The 20730-nt window shown below is 45.1% G+C and overlaps 1 protein-coding gene across 3 annotated transcripts in view; it reads left to right on the plus strand.

The window, feature by feature from the left end:
- The window catches only part of ACADSB (acyl-CoA dehydrogenase short/branched chain), a 44499-nt gene extending 24191 nt beyond the window's left edge, over positions 1 to 20308 (plus strand). The window contains exons 6-11 of one of the 3 annotated variants that reach the window (XM_038757805.1): positions 2527 to 2619; positions 12952 to 13041; positions 13990 to 14127; positions 16743 to 16842; positions 18493 to 18745; positions 19487 to 20308. In XM_038757805.1, coding sequence (XP_038613733.1) covers positions 2527 to 2619; positions 12952 to 13041; positions 13990 to 14127; positions 16743 to 16842; positions 18493 to 18563 — 492 coding nt within the window. In that variant the 3' untranslated portion in view covers positions 18564 to 18745; positions 19487 to 20308. Of the gene's footprint in view, positions 1 to 2526; positions 2620 to 12951; positions 13042 to 13989; positions 14128 to 16742; positions 16843 to 18492 lie in introns of all 3 variants that reach the window. The other 2 variants (XM_038757807.1, XM_038757806.1) reach the window with 2 other exon arrangements.
- The last annotated feature ends 422 nt before the right edge of the window (positions 20309 to 20730 follow it).

The raw sequence follows: 20730 nt of genomic DNA on the forward strand, positions 1-20730 counted from the left end.
AATGGTTCAGGAATTCTCCAGAATTGATGACTTGCAGATGGCATCTGTGGAGGGTGGAGGGGTGGTTACCCTTCCTGTTCGGTTCAGCCCGGCCGAGCGATATGTGTGTTTCTTACAAGCCAAACTCACTTTAAAAGGGCTCTCGATTGCTCCCAAGTTACAGGTTGCTCATCCCCTGTACTCCCCAAGCGCTCAGTACAGTGCTCTGCGCATAGTAAGCACTCAGTAAATACGATTGAATGAAATCCCCGCTCTGCTGCTTGTCAGCGTACAGAGAAGGTTTGGGAGGGCGTAGATTTCAGCGAGAGGATACACAGACTGTTGAGACGTTGGCATCCTTTAGTCGCCGGGCACGTTCGAATATTATTAGGTGAGTTTCGCGGGTCCGTTGAGGTCACGAAATACTGAGCAAGGGAGTTCTTGTGCAGCAGAGGTCATGGGTTCAAATCCCGGCTCCGCCACTTGTCAGCCGTGTGACTTGGGGCAAGCCACTTAACTCCTCTGTGCCTCAGTGACCTCATCTGGAAAATGGGGATTAAGACTGTGAGCCCCCCGTGGGACAGCCTGATCACCTTGTATCCTCCCCAGCGCTTAGAACAGTGCTTGGCACATAGTAAGCGCTAAACAAATGCCATTATTATCATTATTATTTATGGTTGAGAGGATACATAGACTGTTGAGCGGTTGGCGTCCTCTTCGCTGTTGCCTTTAGTCGCCGGGCACATTCGAATATTATTAGGTGAGTTTCGCGGGTCCGTCGAGGTAACGAAATACTGAACAAGGGAGTTCTTGTTCAGTAGAGGTCATGGGTTCAAATCCCTCTCCACCACTTGTCAGCCGTGTGACCTGGGGCAAGTCACTTAACTCCTCTGTGCCTCAGTGACCTCATCTGTAAAATGGGGATGAAGACTGTGAGCCCCCCGTGGGACAACCTGATCACCTTGTATCCTCCCCAGGGCTTAGAACACTGCTTTGCACATAGTAAGCGCTAAACAAATACCATTATCATTATTATTATTATTTATAGCCGAGAGGATACATAGACCGTTGTGAGGTTGGCATCCTCTTCGCTGTTGCCTTTAGTCGCCGGGCACATTCGAATATTATTAGGTGAGTTTCATGGGCCAGTCATGGTAATGAAATATTGAACAAGGGAGTTCTTGTGCAGCAGAGGTCATGGGTTCAAATCCCGGCTCTGCCACTTGTCAGCTGTGTGACTTGGGGCAAGTCATTTAACTCCTCTGTGCCTCAGTTCCCTCATCTTGAAAACGGGGATGAAGACTGTGAGCCCCCCGTGGGACAAGCTGATCACCATGTCACCTCCCCAGCACTTAGGACAGTGCTTTGCACATAGTAGGCACTAAGCAAATACTATTATTATTATTATTATTATTAAATTATTTACGGCCAAGAGGATACATTAGACTATTGAGAGGTTGGCATCCTCTTCGCTGTTGCCTTTAGTCGCCAGGCACATTCGAATATTATTAGGTGAGTTTCGCGGGTCCATCAAGGTAACGAAATACTGAACAAGGGAGTTCTTGTTCAGTAGAGGTCATGGATTCAAATCCCACTCCACCACTTGTCAGCCGTGTGACCTGGGGCAAGTCACTTAACTCCTCTGTGCCTCAGTGACCTCATCTGGAAAATGGGGATTAAGACTGTGAGCCCCCCGTGGGACAACCTGATCACCTTGTATCCTCCCCAGCGCTTAGAACAGCGCTTGGCACATAGTAAGCGCTAAACAAATGCCATTATTATCATTATTATTTATGGTTGAGAGGATACATAGACTGTTGAGAGGTTGGCATCCTCTTTGCTGTTGCCTTTAGTCGCCGGGCACATTCGAATATTATTAGGTGAGTTTCGCGGGTCCATCAAGGTAATGAAATACTGAACAAGGGAGTTCTTGTTCAGTAGAGGTCATGGGTTCAAATCCCACTCCACCACTTGTCAGCCGTGTGACCTGGGGCAAGTCACTTAACTCCTCTGTGCCTCAGTGACCTCATCTGGAAAATGGGGATTAAGACTGTGAGCCCCCCGTGGGACAACCTGATCACCTTGTATCGTCCCCAGCGCTTAGAACAGTGCTTGGCACATAGTAAGCGCTAAACAAATGCCATTATTATCATTATTATTTATGGTTGAGAGGATACCTAGACTGTTGAGAGGTTGGCATCCTCTTCGCTGTTGCCTTTAGTCGCCGGGCACATTTGAATATTATTAGGTGAGTTTCGCGGGTCTGTCGAGGTAACAAAATGCTGAACAAGGGAGTTCTTGTTCAGTAGAGGTTATGGGTTCAAATCCTGGCTCCGCCAACTGTCAGCCGTGTGACCCGGGGCAAGTCACTTCACTTCTCTGGGCCTCCGTCACCTCATCTGGAAAATGGGGGTGAAGACTGCGAGCCCCCCGTGGGACAACCTGATCACCTTGGATCCTCCCCAGCGTTTCGAACAGTGCTCGGCACATAGTAAGCGCCTATAACCAGTGCCGTCATCGGTGTGATTATCGTTGTTGATTCTTCAGGTGCCGGAAGCCAATATCCTGGGGCAGGTTGGACAAGGCTACAAGTATGCCATCGGCATGCTGAACGGAGGCAGGATAGGAATTGCTGCGCAGGTGAGTAGCTTTGGGGACCGTTTCGAGGACCTGATAGCCCGGGCTTGGGAGTCAGAGGTCATGGGTTCCAATCCCGGCTCCGCCAGCTGTCGGCCGTGTGACTCGAGCAGCGCGGCTCAGTGGAAAGAGCCCGGCCTTTGGTGGCCGAGGTCATGGGTTCAAATCCCGGCCCCGCCAACAGTCAGCTGTGTGACTTTGGGCAAGTCACTTCACTTCTCTGGGCCTCAGTTCCCTCATCTGGAAAATGGGGATGAAGACTGGGAGCCCCACGTGGGACAACCTGATCACCTTGTATTCCCCCCAGTGCTTAGAACAGTGCTTTGCACATAGGAAATGCTTAACAAATACCACTATTATTATTATTATTAAGTCACTTCACTTCTCTGAGCCTCAGTTCCCTCATCTGGAAAATGGGGATTAAGACTGGGAGCCCCATGTGGGACAACCTGATCACCTTGTATTCCCCCCAGTGCTTAGAACAGTGCTTTGCACATAGTAAATGCTTAACAAATACCACTATTATTATTATTTTTAAGTCACTTCACTTCTCTGAGCCTCAGTTCCCTCATCTGTCAAATGGGGATGCAGAGTGGGAGTTCCCCCGGGGGACAACCTGATCACCTTGTAACCTCCCCAGTGCCAAGAGCAGTGCTTTCTAAGCACATAGTAAGTGCTTAACAAATACCACCATTATTATTATTATTATTATTCAGTCACTTCACTTCTCCAGGCCTCAGTTCCCTCCTCTGTCAAATGGGGATGGAGACTGGGAGCCCCCCGGGGGAAAACCTGATCACCTTGTAACCTCCCCAGCGCTTAGAACAGTGCTTTGCACATAGTAAGTGCTTAACAAATGCCATCGTTGTTATTATTATTATTATTATTACGGGTTCCAATCCCAGCTCAGCCAACTGTCAGCTGTGTGACTTTGGGCAAGTCACTTCACCTCTCCGGGCCTCAGTTCCCTCATCTGTCAAATGGGGATGAAGAGTGGGAGCCCCCCCGGGGACAACCTGATCACCTTGTAACCTCCCCAGTGCTTAGAGCAGTGCTTTCTAAGCACACAGTAAGCACCTAACCAATACCACCATTATTATTATTATTATTATTAAGTCACTTCACTTCTCTGGGCCTCAGTTCCCTCATCTGTCAAATGGGGATGAAGAGTGGGAGCCCTCCTGGGGGACAACCTGATCACCTTGTAACCCCCCCAGTGCTTAGAGCAGTGCTTTTGAGCCCACTGTTGGGTAGGGACCGTCTCTATATGTTGCCTACTTGTACTTCCTAAGCACTTAGTACAGTGCTCTGCACACAGTAAGCGCTCAATAAATACGATTGATGATAGTAAGCGCTTAATAAATGCCATTATTATTATTATTATTATTATTGTCCAGATCATTCTTGATAGATCGTTCTAAGGTGGCGGGCGAAGGTTGCTAAATTGAAGAAATTCTGCCTTGTTGAAGAGCGCTGCTGCCACTAGGCGTCGCCCTTCTCCTAGGGTGACAAGTGGCTCGTGCATTCATTCATTCATTCATTCATTCATTCAATCGTATTAATTTAGCTATTTATTTTTAATAGCATTCATTAAGCGCTTAGTGCAAAGCACTCTTCTGAGCGCTGGGGAGGTTACGAGGTGATGAGTCCAGTGCTCTGCACACAGTAAGCGCTCAAGAAATACGACAGTGAATGAATGAATGAGCCCGTCGTTGGGTAGGGACCATCTTTAGATGTTGCCGACTTGGACTTCCCAAACGCTTAGGCCAGTGCTCTGCACACGGTAAGCGTTCAATAAATACGATCGAATGAATGAATGAATGAGGTTGGCCCAAGGCGGGCTCCCAGTCTTCATCCCCGTTTTCCAGATGAGGGAACTGAGGCCCAGAGGAGTGAGGTGACTTGCCCAAAGTCACCGGGCTGACAAGTGGCGGAGCCGGGATTTGAACCCATTCATTCATTCAGTCACTCATTCAATCGTATTTCTTGAGCGCTTACTGTGTGCGGAGCACTGGACTAAGCGCCTGGAAAGTCCAAGTCGGCTACATCGAGAGACGCTCCCTACCCAATAACGGGCTCACAGTCTAGAAGGGGGAGACAGCCAACAAAACAAAATATATTAACAAAATAAAAGAAATAGAATAGTAAATATGTACAAGTATTTATTGAGCGCTTACTGTGTGCAGAGCACTGAACTAAGCGCCTGGGGTGTACATGTTGGCAACATCTAGAGACGGTCCCTACCCAACAACGGGCTCATTCATTCATTCAGTCTTATTTCTTGAGCGCTTACTGTGTGCAGAGCACTGTACTAAGCACTTGGGAAGTCCAAGTCGGCAACATATAGAGACGGTCCATACCCAACAACAGGTTCATTCATTCATTCATTCGTATTTCTTGAGCGCTTACTGTGTGCAGAGCGCTGTACTAAGCGCTTGGGAAGTCCAAGTCGGCAACATCAAGAGACGGTCCCTACCCAACAATGGGCTCACAGTCTAGAAGGGGGAGACAGCCAACAAAACAAAATATATTAACAAAATAAAAGAAATAGAATAGGAAATATGTACAAGTATTTATTGAGCGCTTACTGTGTGCAGAGCACTGTACTAAGCGCCTGGGAAGTACAAGTCGGCATACATCTAGAGACAGTCCCTATCCAACAACGGGCTCATTCATTCATTCATTGTCATATTTCTTGAGCGCTTACCGTGTGCAGAGGACTGTACTAAGCGCTTGGGAAGTCCAAGTCGACAACATCTAGAGATGGTCCTTACCCAACAACGGGCTCACAGTCTAGAAGGGGGAGACAGACAACAAAACAAACCATATTAACAAAATAAAAGAAATAGAATAGTAAATATGTACAAGTATTCATTGAGCGCTTACTGTGTGCAGAGCACTGTACTAAGCGCCTGAGAAGTACAAGTCGGCAACATCTAGAGACGGTCTGTACCCAACAACGGGCTCATTCATTCATTCATTCATTCATTCAATTGTATTTTTTGAGCACTTACTGTGTGCAGAGCACTGTACTAAGCGCTTGGGAAGTCCAAGTCGGCAACATCTAGTGACGGTCCCTACCCGACAACGGGCTCACAGTCTAGAAGGGGGAGACAGAGAACAAAACAAAATATATTAACAAAATAAAAGAAATAGAATAGTAAATATGTACAAGTATTGATTGAGCGCGTCCTGTGTGCAGAACACTGTACTAGAACATAGTAAGCGCTTAACAAATGCCATCATCATTATTATTATTATTATAGAAGTCGGCAACATAGCGAGACAGGCTAGAAGGGGGAGACAGGCAACAAAACAAAACACGGGGACGGGCGTCAAGTCGTCAGAATAAATGGAATTCAAGCCAGATGCACATCATTAACAACATAAATAGGAGAGTAAATATGTACAAGCAAAATAAATAGAGTGATAAATCCATACAAACATATATCCAGGTGCTGTGGGGAGGGGAAGCACAGCCTTGAGGCCGAGAGTGAGGAGTTTTGCCTGGATGCATAGGTGCAGGTTAGCAAAATCACGGATTCCCTGTAGAATTTTCTCTCTTGAACTTTGATCGCATTCCCTTGCTCCTTAGATGGCTAACTTCCACAGGGGTCCTAAAAATCGATGTCCTCTCCAAAGACATGGAGTCTTCCAAAGGCCTAAAACCTCAGGGTCTCATTGCGGTCACGAGAAAAGAAGGTTGAAATGATGTTAGAACGCGATTTACAGGCTCTATGCCGGCTGTGGTGTTCGATGGTCGCAGAGGAAAATTTCTGGGTCTTTTTGAGCCCGGTACTGAAGTCCCGGAATTAAGCAAGCAGATGAAAGCGGGACTGTCATTCAGGTTGACAGATTTAACTCGTACGTGCCCCAGTGCTCTGCAGGCAGTGAGCGCTCAATAAATACGATTGAATCATCATCATCATCAATCGTATTTATTGAGCACTTACTGTGTGCAGAGCACTGTACTAAGTGCTTGGGAAGTACAAGTTGGCAACACATAGAGACGGTCCCTACCCAACAGCGGGCTCACAGTCTAGAAGGGGGAGACAGACAACAAAACCAAATATACTAACAAAATAAAATAAATAGAATAGGTATGTACAAGTAAAATAAATAAATAAATAAATAGAGTAATAAATATGTGCAAACATATATACATATATACAGGTGCTGTGGGGACGGGAAGGAGGTAAGATTGAATGAATGAATGAGCAGGGTTTGACGCAAATTCTGTAATTATCATTTGTTCTGAAGAGATCATTGTTCTTAAAAATTATTACCACTTAACTCTCAATTATAATTATATAGTTCTATATAGTTTTATAATTATATAAATTTATAATTTTATATAGTTGTAATTATAATTGTATATAACATATAATATTATAATTAGATTATATTATAATGCATTATATAGCATATTATATGTGAATCTATTTATATGTAATATAGCAATATATCATCCTGTAATATATTATTATACGATGCATTAATATGATATAGTATATATTTTGTATTGCCGTTATATTTTATGTTATATTGGTATATATTATATATTATTATATAATACATATAACATATAATATACTATATGTTAATCTATTTATATATAATATAGCAATATATCATCCTGTACTATATTATTATATGATATATTAATATGATATATATTTTGTATTGCCATTATATTTTATGTTATATTGGTATATATTATATATTATTATATGTATTATGTAACATATTATAATTGAGAGTTAAGTGGTAATAATTTTCAAGAATAATTTAAGGAACAAAATTAAAAATTTTGGGCTTCATGACCCCTTGTATACGTCATTGGTTACATTTGGGTAATAATAATAAGTAATAATTATGGTATTTGTTCATTCATGCAGTCAGTCGTATTTATTGGGCGCTTACTGTGTGCAGAAGCGCTTACTATGTGCCAAGCGCTGTTCTAAGTGCTGGGCTTTCTCTGTGTGTGTGTGTGTGTGTGTGTGTGTGTGTGTGTGTGTGTGTGTGTGTGTGTTTGCACCACTGCAAAGATTAAAGCATGGCTATATCGATGGAAGTGCAGAAAAAATGATTTTTTTCTTTTAATTCATTGTTAACTTTTCCAGTCCAGTCGAGAATACGGCATCACACTGGTTTCTTCCAAAGAACACAAATCCAAGTGCTCTGTGTCGATTTTGGAAAGCGACCCACTGTTGGGTAGGGACCGTCTCTATATGTTGCCAACTTGTACTTCCAAAGCGCTTTGTACAGTGCTCCGCACACAATAAGCGCTCAGTAAATATGATTGAATGAATGAATGAATGAATCAGGCTTTGATAACCAAATCCCGGCTCTGCCGGTTGTCAGCTGTGTGACTTTGGGCAAGTCACTTCACTTCTCTGTGCCTCAGTTACCTCATCTGGAAAATGGGGATTAAGACTGTGAGCCCCACGTGGGCCAACCTCATCACCTTGTAACCTCCCCGGCGCTTAGAACAGTGCTTTGCACATAGTAAGTGCTTAATAAATGCCATCATTATTATTATTATTATGTCTGTGTAGATATAGTCTACACAGACTTCAGTAACCAGCGTAATTTTAGGGATGGATTAGCAAAATTCAAATATTGTCATTCTGTGTCCCAGTAAAAGGCTGTTTTGTAGTGAGGGTGGAAACCTCCCATTGATTTTGTCCTATTTTCTACTCAAGGGGATTTTGAAAAAGGAAAGAGCCGGTCAATAGTATTTATGGAGCCCCTACTCTTTGCAGAACATCGCGTTAAGTACTTGGAAAAAATCCAATAGACTTAGCCGACGGGACCCCTGCCTTTGAGGACTTTACAGTTTGTCGGGTGAATTCCCAAGCGCTCAGCACACAGTAAGCGCTCAATAAATACGATTGAATAAATAAATATTCAGTCTTCTGGACTGTGAGCCCGCTGTTGGGCAGGGACCGGCTCTAGATGTTGCCAACTAGGACTTCCCAAGCGCTTAGCACGGTGCTCTGCACACAGTAAGCGCTCAGTAAATGCGATTGAGTGAATGAATGAATGAAATGCGATTGAATGGATGAAGAGGCAGAAGGGAAGTGGATGCGAGAGAATGTAAGCCAAAATATGCAGTGGAAGAAAGAAGATATATGGAACACTAAAAGCGCTAAAAAATTTTCAGGACGATAAAGCTCTTCTCCCGAAAGTTTGGAATAAGTATTTGTTTTTTCCTTTCCTTACGAGCTGGACTACAAGAAAGAGATTGATTTAATCAGGCAGGAAAGTGTTTTGCAGTAAAAGTCCATTTTTTTCCCCTATCTTAATGGTTCAGCCTTCACTTCCCCACTATACAGTCTGGTTTCTCTCCTTTTTTAAAAAATGGTATTTATTAAGCGCCTATTCCGTGCAGAGCACCGAGCCAAGCATTTGGGAGAGTGCAATACAATACAACTGAGTTGGTAAATATGTTCCCTGCCCACGAGAAGGCTCTATTCAATCGTATTCATTCATTCAGTCGCATTTATTGAGCGCTTACCGTGTGCAGAGCACTGTACCGAGCACTTGGGAAGGACAAGTCATTCAGTCATCCATTCAGCCGTATTTATTGAGCGCTTCTTGGGTGCAGAGTACTGGACTAAGCACTTGGGAAGGACAAAATGGCAACATATAGAGACTGTCCCTACCCAACAGCGGGCTCACGGTCTAGAAGGGGGAGACGGACAACAGAACAGGACGTGAGCACAGGTGTCAGGTCATTGGAATAAATAAAAATAAAGCTAGATGCACATCATTAACAAAATAAATAGAGTAGGAAATAGGTACAAGTCACATAAATAGAGTAATAAATCCGTACAAACATATATACAGGTGCCGTGGGGAGGGGAAGGAGGTAGGGCGGGGGGGATGGGGAGGAGGAGAGAAAAACGGGGGCTCAGTCGGGATTTTGTGTTATTTCTCTTGTTCCCACATAACTAGTGCATTGCAGTTGATTTGGCGTAGACAAGGCCGACGTCACTGTAGACAACGCTGTGGTCCTCCCCGTCTTACAAGCCCGCAACTTTGGCGATGTTTTTGACTCATCTCTCTCATTCGACCCCGCCCCGTTCCTCAGTTTCCCCTTCTGCGCAAAGGCAGGGTGGGTGCCTGAACTCCTTGTCTTCCCTCCCAAACCCTGCCCTCTCCCTGACTTTCCCATCACCGCTGACGGCACTACCATCCTTCCCGTCTCACAAGCCCACAACCTTGGTGTCATCCTCGACTCCGCTGTCTCGTTCACCCCTCACATCCAAGCCGTCACCAAAACCTGCCGGTCTCAGCTCCGCAACATCGCCAAGATCCGCCCTTTCCTCTCCATCCAAACCGCTAACCTGCTTGTTCAAACTCTCATCCTATCCCGTTTGGACTACTGCATCAGCCTTCTCTCTGATCTCCCATCCTCGTGTCTCTCCCCACTTCAATCCATACTTCATGCTGCTGCCTGGATTATCTTTGTCCAGAAACGCTCTGGGCATATCACTCCCCTCCTCAAAAATCTCCAGTGGCTACCAATCAATCTGCGCATCAGGCAGAAACTCCTCACCCTGGGCTTCAAGGCTGTCCATCCATCCCCTCGCCCCCTCCTCCCTCACCTCCCTTCTCTCCTTCTCCAGCCCAGCCCGCACCCTCCGCTCCTCCGCCGCTAATCTCCTCACCGTACCTCGTTCTCGCCTGTCCCGCCATCGACCCCCAGCCCACGTCATCCCCCGGGCCTGGAATGCCCTCCCTCTGCCCATCCGCCAAGCTAGCTCTCTTCCTCCCTTCAAGGCCCTGCTGAGAGCTCACCTCCTCCAGGAGACCTTCCCAGACTGAGCCCCTTCCTTCCTCTCCCCCTCGTCCTCCTCTCCATCCCCCCCATCTTACCTCCTTCCCTTCCCCACACCACCTGTATATATGTATATATGTTTGTACATATTTATTACTCTATTTATTTTACCTGTACATATCTATTCTATTTATTTTATTTTGTTAGTATGTTTGGTTTTGTTCTCTGTCTCCCCCTTTTAGACTGTGAGCCCACTGTTGGGTAGGGACTGTCTCTATATGTTGCCAACTTGTACTTCCCAAATGCTTAGTACAGTGCTCTGCACACAGTAAGCGCTCAATAAATACAATTGATTGATTGATTGATAGTACAGTGCCCTGCACACAGTAAGCATTCAATAAATGCGATTGAATGAATAAATATTCAATCTTCTAGACTGTGAGCCCACTGTTAGATAGGGACCGTCTCTATATGTTGCCAACTTGGACTTCCCAAGTGCTTAGTCCAGTGCTCTGCACACAGTAAGTGCTCAATAAATGCGATTGAATGAATGAATATATGTTGCAAACTCGTACTTCCCAAGCGCTTAATACAGTGCTCTGCACACAGTAAGCACTCAATAAATACAATTGAATGAATAAATATATGTTGCAAACTTGTACTTCCCAAGCGCTTAATACAGTGCTCTGCACACAGTAAGCGCTCAATAATTACGATTGATTGAATGAATGAATGAATGAATATATGTTGCAAAATTGTACTTCCCAAGCGCTTAATACAGTGCTCTGCACACAGTAAGTGCTCAGTAAATACGATTGAATGAATGCCAGACTTAAATCCGGCTCACCAGGGGACTTGGCCAGATGAACTTAATTTTGCAGCGCATTATCCAGTAGAAAACTAATGAGCAGATAGAAAATAACCATTTCACGGTGGAACAGCAGGGTGTCCCTCAGCGATGACTCTAACAACCGTCCGACACGTTCGACGCTCGTGAATTGACCCCATTCAGAGTCGCCACTGCTGAAGTGAGAGAGCATCGTAGGACGCTATGCTTATCTAGTCAGGAGTTTATGAGCGCTCGATCCGGAGGAGGGGCTGTAATGGTGGAGAGGAAGGGGTGGCTTCATGAAGCAAGACTAAAATGAAATATTTATTTCATTTATACGTATTTATTCCACTTATTTTATTTTGTTAATACGTTCTGTCTTGTCTGTCTCCCCCGTCTTGACTGTGAGCCCGCTCACTGCTGGGTAGGGACTGTCTCTAGACGTTGCCAACCTGTATTCATTCAGTCATTTAGTCGTATTTATTGAGCGCTTACTGTGTGCAGAGCACTGGGCTAAGCGCTTGGGAAGTCCAAGTTGGCAACATCTAGAGACGGTCCCTACCCAACAGCGGGCTCACAGGCTAGAAGGGGGAGACATTCATTCAGTCATTCAGTCATATTTATTGAGCGCTGACTGTGTGCAGAGCACTGGACTAAGCGCTTGGCAAGTTGGGAACATCTAGAGACAGTCCCTACCCAACAGCGGGCTCACAGTCTAGAAGGGGGAGACCAAGAACAAAACAAAACATATTAACAAAATAAAATAGAGTAAATATGTACAAATAAAATAGAGTAATAAATATGTACAAACATATATACATATACATATATACTTGTACTTCCCAAATAAAATAGAGTAATAAATACGTACAAACATATATACATATACTTGTACTTCCCAAATAAAATAGAGTAATAAATACGTACAAACATATATACATATATACTTGTACTTCCCAAATAAAATAGAGTAATAAATGCGTACAAACATATATACATATACATATATACTTGTACTTCCCAAGTGCTTAGTACAGTGCTCTGCACACCGTAAGCGCTCAATAAATATGATTGAATTAATAATGATAATGACGGTAATAAATAATAATAATTATGATGTTTTTAAGCGCTTTCTCCGTGCCAAGAGCTGTACTAAGTACGGGGTAGAAAACCCCAGGTCTAACACAGTTGCTGTCCTACGTGGGGGTCACAGTCTAAGAAGGAGGGAGCCTGGAATATTGAATCCCTAGTTTATAGATGAGGAAACTGAGGCCAAGAGAACTGAAGTGACTTGCCCAGGGTTCCACAGCAGGCAGTTGGCAGAGCTGGAATTCGAACCAAAGACTTTTCACGAGTCCTGGGCCTGGTCGTATTTTGCGAGGCCACACTGATCATTATTATTGTTATTATTATTATTTTAATCTCCCATCTTACTAAGGACTCGGGAGGAGCAGTATAGATGACAAGTCCCTCTCTTTATAAGATACCAAAGTATTTTGAAATACAGGTAATTGTGTATAGAAGCTTCAATATAGTGGCCGCTACACATTTTTGGAATACCCTGGATGAACTAAGCGACGCGATTATGCCGCAGTAATCCCTTCTGGGACGTAGTCTCATAGTGAGTGGTCTGAGCTATGGAAAAATAACCGTCATTTAGGAGATGGGATCGGTTCTTTTAAAAATGCAATCTGCTCTTTGTTTTTCTCGTCCTCTCCAGATGTTGGGATTAGCACAAGGATGTTTTGACCAAACCATCCCGTACACCAAAGAAAGGATGCAGTTCGGCCAGAGAATCTTTGATTTTCAAGTATGCATTTATTGTGAAGGAATGAGTATTTGTTAGCTATGTAATTTGGTCAGAATCAGTATCGCGTGGAAACGTTAATTAGAAAAGAGCGTGGAGAAGATTTCAGGAAATCCTTGAGTTAGAGCATTTCTAGGTAAATGAAACGGCACTGAGATCATTTCTAGATTTACATCCCGTCTCGGTTTTAAAATGCATCGGTGTCGATTTTACGAGAGCGGTTTTGTTTATGGCACTAGCTGTCGGGGGTAGAATGGGAGAGGCCAGGGTGGGAATGGAACGGAGTGGGAAAGGCTGGTGGAAGGGGAGAGACCGGTGGAGAAGCGGAATAGGAAAAGCCAGTGGGGGAGTGGAATCGGAGAGGCGGGGGTGGATAGTTGGGCGAGAGTGTGGAACGGGAGAAGTTAGTTGGGGGTGAGTGAAATGCAGGAGGTTTGGGGATGGGGGGGCAAGGGGGGAACAGGAATGACCAGGGATGAGATGGGAGGCTAGGGGAAGGTTGAGGGAGGAGGGATGGGAAAGTCCGGGCCGGGAGATGGAACGGAAGAGGCTGGGGAGCCTAATTGGTAGGCTTCTTTCCTGGAGTGATTGGTAGAATTTCCCTTGAATTCTCTGCCGGAACAGTTCGACGGCGATCATCGAAAGGACCGTCGCCCAATAGTTTCATATTTTGAACTGCCTCGTTGTGTGCATTTTATCTTTTGAAATACCAGGAGTTGTCATAAAAGAGTTGCATGAACTCTGAAGCTCCGATAAGAGAATTTTAACAATATCTGATGCCATGCGATTTTGGACGTAGGTTAAAAGGTGTTTTCAGAGTAGGGCCCGTGGATTTCCTTTTGGCCCACCTGAGCGTCCGACGGTATACCGTAGCAGTCCAGGATTTCGGGTTGGAAGGCGTCCTCAGAGATTGGCGTTCTAACTCGGTACCGTTGGCTCTGACCGGAACAGGGACTCCAGCACCAAATAGCCCAAGTGGCCACCCAGCTCGAAGCCACACGGCTACTGACCTACAATGCCGCCAGGCTTGCGGAAGTCGGAAGACCATTTATCAAGGAAGCCTGCATGGCCAAATACTACGCGGCGGAGGTAAAAAAAAAAAAAAAAAAAAAAAAAAAAGCATTCTCCGTCGTCGGATTCCGCTTGTCTGTGTGCTCTACCTTTCATTCATTCATTCCGTCGTATTTATTGAGCACCTACCGTGTGCAGAGTGGAAAATACAATAAGACACCATCCCTACCCAACAGTGGGCTCACCATCTAGAGCGGAACAAAACAGAGCGAGTAGACAGGCATCAGTAGCATCAAAATAGATATCTGTTCGTTTGCATTCATTCGATCTTATTTATTGAGCACTTACCGTGTGCAGAGCACTGTACTGAGCGCTTGGGAAGTCCAAGTTGGCAACATATAGAGACGGTCCCTACCCAACAGCGGGCTTGTAAGGTTCCTGGACAGAGTATAAAGTTCTTAGACAAAGCACCTAGGTCAGGACCGTCTCTGTATGTTACCGACTTGTACTTCCCAAGCGCTTAGTACAGTGCTCTGCACACAGTAAGCGCTCAATAAATAGGAATGAATGAATGAATTTCAATTTTTTAGGGCCTTCCCTTACCCAGGAGAAGTGGTGGAGTTGGGGAGATGCTTTAATGCAAGAACCTTTCCTGTGGAAATGCCGCTACCGCCGTCACTTGCGATACGCCAGACGCTCAGCGCCACATCTTAGTACCACAGGCAGGGCCAGATGGACGCGGGGGCAAGAACGCAACTAAAAGAGAGGGGGCTGGAGTGGAGGTTCATTCGTTCATTCGTTCAGTCGTATTTATTGAACGCTTACTGTGTGCAGAGCACTGGACTAAGAGCTTGGGAAGTCCAAGTTGGCAACATATGGAGACTGTCCCTACCCAACAGCGGGCTCACAGTCTAGAGGTTGGGGCCTAGCCGCCTCGGGCCTCCCACCCGTCAAACACCCATCCCTCCTGTCATCCCCCTGCCTCCCCTCCCGGACCCAATGGGAGCAGCGTGACTGTGAGGCTGATTCCGGCCAAAACAGAGCCACAGTTGGGGTCCAGCCCGGACCCCAAGGCTGGGTGGCCAAGGTGAGGAGTGCCGACTGCCAGTCCGGTCAGTCTCAGGCCCATCCCTCCCTCTCCCCCGAAACTCTCCCTGGAATCTCAGCCCCTCGCTCACCTCCCTGTTTCCGGGTTCTCCTCTTCCCAGTCCATACGTCACTCTGCTACTCAGATGTCAATGGTTATCCATTCCTACCTGTGTCAAGCACTTTTCTCCCACTACACCCCAGCTCGCAGCCCTGGCTCCTCGCAGACCGACATCTTCACGGACCCTCTCACCTGTCCCTCCTCTGATCCCTCCTCGCTCCTTCTTAGAGCTTCCTCTCCGTTCGGACCCAGCAATCCACAATTTGCCCATCTTCCGACCCGTCCGGGACTCGCATCTCGTCCAGGAGGCCTACTCTGATTACTTTCCCTTCTTTTCCATCAGTCAGTGGGGTGCATCCGACGTGCAGGGCTCCGTACTAACCCTTTGGGAGAGTACAGCACAGAAGAATCAGCAGTCACGTTCCCTGCCCCGTAACGAGCTTACAGCCTAGAGGACTTTCCCGGTTTTATCCGAACGCTACTATCCCCCCTTCCGGTACCCTGAAGCTTCAGTCCCAGGCCCCTCACCATTGCTGAATCTCTTGACCCTGTAGTTTAGGGTACGTTCTTCTTTCCTCCAGACCCCAGCCAGATCCTCGGGAGAAAACGTGTCCGGCTTTTCAGAGGCCCCTGCCGCCTCGGCTCTTGGCTCCTCTCTGTAGTTCTGGACCGGTTGGTCCTGGGAGAAGCTTCAGCGGTGGGAATCCTGCCAACCGCAGACTCAGTGGTTCATCGTAGGCCTAGGACTGCTAAGAAACCTCCTTCCTCCTTCATTCATTCATTGTCGTATTTATTGAGCGCTTACTGTGTACTGAGCGCTTGGAAGTACAACCCCAGACTTTGGGAGAGCTTCCATCCTGCTGGGGAGCATAAATGTTGGCCGACGTTTGTAAGGCCATTCGCTAGGTGATGGATCCCAATAAAACACCTTGACCCCAGGGCCATGGGGGAGCGGCATCCATGTCCGAAGGACCCTTCCTGAGGTGCTCCGCTTACATAGGAGAGGGTTCTCTCAGGGTCTCAGGACCAGAAACAGCCATGGTGGGGGAAGAACGGAGGGAATCGGACATCAGTGAATCCGTGATCTGGGAATTCTGGCTCCGCTTCTGGTTCCGTAAGTCCTGGGAAGACGGAGAGAGAGACGAGGGGAGGGCTTCTCCCGGACCGTACCGCCCAGCTGAGGGGGCGGGGAAGAAAGCCGAGGGGAGTCATTCGGCCAGATAGTGAAGCTCAGTGGTCTGTGCAGAGCACTGTACTAAGGGCCCGGGAGAGTACAATAAAGTGAGTAGACACAATCCCTGCCTTCAGGGTGCTTTCAGCGGAGCGCAGTGTCCGGGCCGACCCTCCGGTTGAACCGCGAACCCTATGGCGTGGGAAAGACGAAGATGCGGAAAGGGATCAAGGTTGACCTCTTTTTCAAATACCTTCCAACAGAACTGACCCTGAAGCTCTGTCTCTAAAAGACATTTTTCCCCATAAAATAATTTGTAGAACACAGTCTAAGTCGTGCGGCAGGACTGGTGATGGAGGCTTTGATCTTTGGCAGGTCGCCGCGCTGACAACGAGTAAATGCGTGGAGTGGATGGGTGGAGTGGGGTACACGAAAGATTACCCAGTTGAAAAATATTACAGAGATGCTAAAATTGGTAAGTAGCTCTGTCCAACTCGCGTGGTTTAACTAAAGAAAGCCGTTCAAAATGTTTGTGCTAATAGTTGCATGGGTGATTTTTAGATTACTTCTGAGTGTTCATCGGTGCCTCTTTATCGCCTGTGAAGGTTATATTGGTTTTTTTTCTGCCTCTCGCCTTAAAAAAAGTCATATTTCCTAGGAAGCACAAAAATGCCAAGTGGTTGTTTTTTATTACCCCTCTAGCTCTTGTATTTCTAAGGTATCATATGTGATTTTGTGCCCCATTGAAATTTTGCGACATACGATTCAACGCTACCTGTACTAGAGAATTGGCTTAATTCCTTGAAATTTCGCAAAGACTTCTTCTACCTAATTGGCGTGGCTCAGTAGAGGCCTCGTAACAAATTTGCAGTTTCAGAAATTGGTAAAAACTGACGAGTATGGAAATTTTACTCCTTATCCAAAATTAGCGTTCCAGTGATTTCAATTCATGGGAGCAGAATAAGTTACTTAAATTAGTCACGTGTGTACTGTGAACATGTCTTATGGACACTTATTTATATCTCATGAAACAGAAGCCTGCACTTGAAATGAAGAGTCGCATTGCTGCTAAAATTGGCAACATTTAGCACTGTGGGAGGAAACCAAGCAGATTTGACTTGTTAAAAAATTTAGACTCTTTCCGAAACTGCCTCCCTTTCCAAGTTGCCACAGCACCCCTTATTTGCTCCAGTTCTTTTGGGAAACGAGAGAGATTCCATTCATATGCCTGGAAAACCTAAACCATAGAGTTATATTTAGTGCCTACATGTGAGTATGTGCATCCCATGCACAATTATCATCATTTATTTATTTTAATTAATTAAATCCAGTCTCGGTAATGAAACCCCAAAGTCCGGTTTCAGAAACGCATCAAGAGCCTTTAAATTAACTCCTCTATTAATCTGTAACCGTGTAATATTAGGGATTTCTGAATCATCTTTGAGAGAAAACGTTTCTCATCTGCCACAAATGTGCTGTTAGTGGTTTGATGACTAAATAAGATAACCCCAGAAGACGGATGAGGTTTATTTTTTCCCTATGGTATGGTATTTGTTAAGTGTTTACTATGTGCCAAGTGACTGTGAGCCCGTTGTTGGGTAGGGACCGTCCCTATATGTTGCCAACTCGTACTTCCCACGCGCTTAGTACAGTGCTGTGCGCACAGTAAGCGCTCAATAAATACGATTGAGTGAATGAATGACCGCTGAAGTAAACAGAGGTAATCAGGTTGGGCGCAGTCCATGTTCCACGTGGGGCTCACATTCTTAATCCCGGGTTTACAGATGAGGGAATTGAGACACGGAGAAGTGAAGTGACTAGCCCAGGGTCTTCCAGGGTCCTCTGTTGTCCTCTGACTCCTGGGCCAATGTTGTATTCACTAGGCCATGCTGCTTATCACTGGTTAGAAATAATATTTATGTGTATTTGTGTGTTTTGTTGTCTCTGGTTTTGTCGTTTTTTTGCATCTGGTCAAAGCACAGGTAACTGCCCACCAAAGCAAGGATTTGGACTTCTCTTGCTTCTTTGGGTCAAGCGCTTAGTACAGTGCTCTGCGCACAGTAAGCGCTCAATAAATACCATTGAATGAATGAATATTCCTGTTCTCCCTCCTCTTTGGTTTCAGGCGCCATCTATGAAGGGACTTCAAATATCCAGTTGAGCACCATAGCGAAACTTTTAGGCCAGGAATATTGAAAGCCCCACGAACCTGACGACTGGAAGTACGGACTTGGAACCGGTGGGCCTCGTGGGTGAAATAACGTGCCGTGCTGTCCAAATGCTACTTCCCGGGAGCGATGGCGATTCCGCCCTTCCGTGGGTAGGAATGTGACATCTCCAAAAGTGCCCAATTTGCCGTCAAGTAGTTTACTGACCAGGTAAACCAACTAAACGTCTCCCTCAAATCTGGTTTAATGCACCATCCCTGGGACTGATTCTGACAATTATTTTGCGTCACATAAATACCGCACTCTTCCAGTAGTTGCCGAGGTAATGATAATGTATCTCTGGGGGATAATCAAGTAGAAAAATACGACCATTTCAGCTTCATAGAAAAATCTACCACATCTACAGTTGTAATCACAGGTTGTGTTCGTGTTTCCACTGCAGAGCTAGACGATACATTGCGGGGCTGTTTTTATTTAGCACTTTTGCAAAGTCCTTTCTATAGTAGTATAAAGACAAATGGTTCATTGTAAATATCAAAAGGTATTTTGAAAGAGCTTTAAATATTAGAGCCGGTTGAGTGTTAGAATGAGTGGGTCAAATGATTAGGTCCCAGACAAGGTTTTGGAAAGATATTGATGCAGTTTGTGTTGCGTTCTGTAAGCAGCCCTACGGTCTCAAATGGTTTTATGAATCTCTACTTCCGTTTCCAAGATATTATTAAAATAATACATTTATTTGAACCCACTCCAACTATCACCCTTGATTTGGTAAAATGATTTTCCCACTCTCTCCAGCGGCATCTCCCCTCTATCTCAAAATCGTATACTGCTTTCTCAGAATTGAACTTTAATTTAAAAGGAATCTATAAATTGAGCTTTCAGGTGGAGCTCGATGACTTACGCTGTGAATTGTGAAACATTTCACTATTTAGGCGTTTTGATATTCCACAGGCAGAGAAGTCAGCTGCTCTAAGGACAGAGGATAGCCAGAGAACCAGTTACACGTGTGCGAATGTAAGTCAAAGAGGAATTAATTTTCGATGCTCTTTCAGCGTGAAACAAAAATAATAGACATCAAAAGAGCGAAAGGGAACGTATATCGTGTAGTGGAAAAGATGAGAGAATTTGCTGGATAATGGGACAAAGCTCCCAGAAGTGATGGTCCCTAAATCAATCAGAAAGAGAAGGCAAAAAGAACACTCTAATGTTCTTTAAGGAGCAATTACTACAGTGGCAAGAGTGGGTAAGATGACCCCCAAGAGGGAGTTTTTGCATCCTGAATTCTTTCCAAATTGTACTTCCCAAGCACTTAGTCCAGTGCTCTGCACACAGTAAGTGCTCAATAAATACGATTGATTGATTGATTGATTTTCAGACAAAGAAATCAAATGTAAAGACTCTGAATTGAAAAAAAATGTTCTCTTTTTAAACCCAAAAGCCATTTTCTAATTCAGCTCGTAACAAATTGTAAACATTAGCAGTGTAGTACAAAACTTCACTCTTGAGAGTTTTAATAAGTAATTGGTTGGCTTTATGGTGTTCTTGATTATTCTCCTCCCCCGTAACGTTGAGGCCCAGATTCCCAACTGCCACCTATTTTTTCTCCTGTGTTTTTATTGTTATGAACGTATATGCAGTGGAAAGCCGCTGAAACGTAGGTCACAATTGAAGAGGTTGTGGTTGGTCGTCTTGTCTGTGTGTCAAATGTATGTAAAATGTATATCATAGCCCAATATATTATTAATTCATTCTTTTTGCATGCTTATGAGCTGCCAGGATAACTGTAACTTTCTCCCGGGAGAGAGAGCGGCTTCTCTGCTGATCCTTCCGTTTCCCTGTTTCTTCCTCCCGCCGGACTGTGCAACTTCTTCAGTGTGGTTTCTTAATTTTCAAAGACAGTGTGGTTTTAAGTATTTTCATTCATTTTTCATTCAGTCAGTTGTATTTAGTGAGCGCTTGCTATGTGCAAAGCGCTGTACTAAGCGCTTGGAAAGTACAATTCGGCAACAAAGCCGCTAGCCCGAGGTCCAGAACATTTGGACTTTCGAATAGAACTGGGGTCCCTTTCACCACCAAACACCTAAAATATGCCAAAGTTTTGCTTTAGAGAATTTGGAAATGAACTGGTGAGGGAACTCAGTTTGATATTTTCCTGTTCGTCTGACATCTCTGCCGTCATTCATGACTTGTTCATA

Source organism: Tachyglossus aculeatus, chromosome 16 (genome assembly GCF_015852505.1).
Source record: "Tachyglossus aculeatus isolate mTacAcu1 chromosome 16, mTacAcu1.pri, whole genome shotgun sequence".
NCBI classification, from domain to species: Eukaryota; Metazoa; Chordata; class Mammalia; order Monotremata; family Tachyglossidae; genus Tachyglossus; species Tachyglossus aculeatus.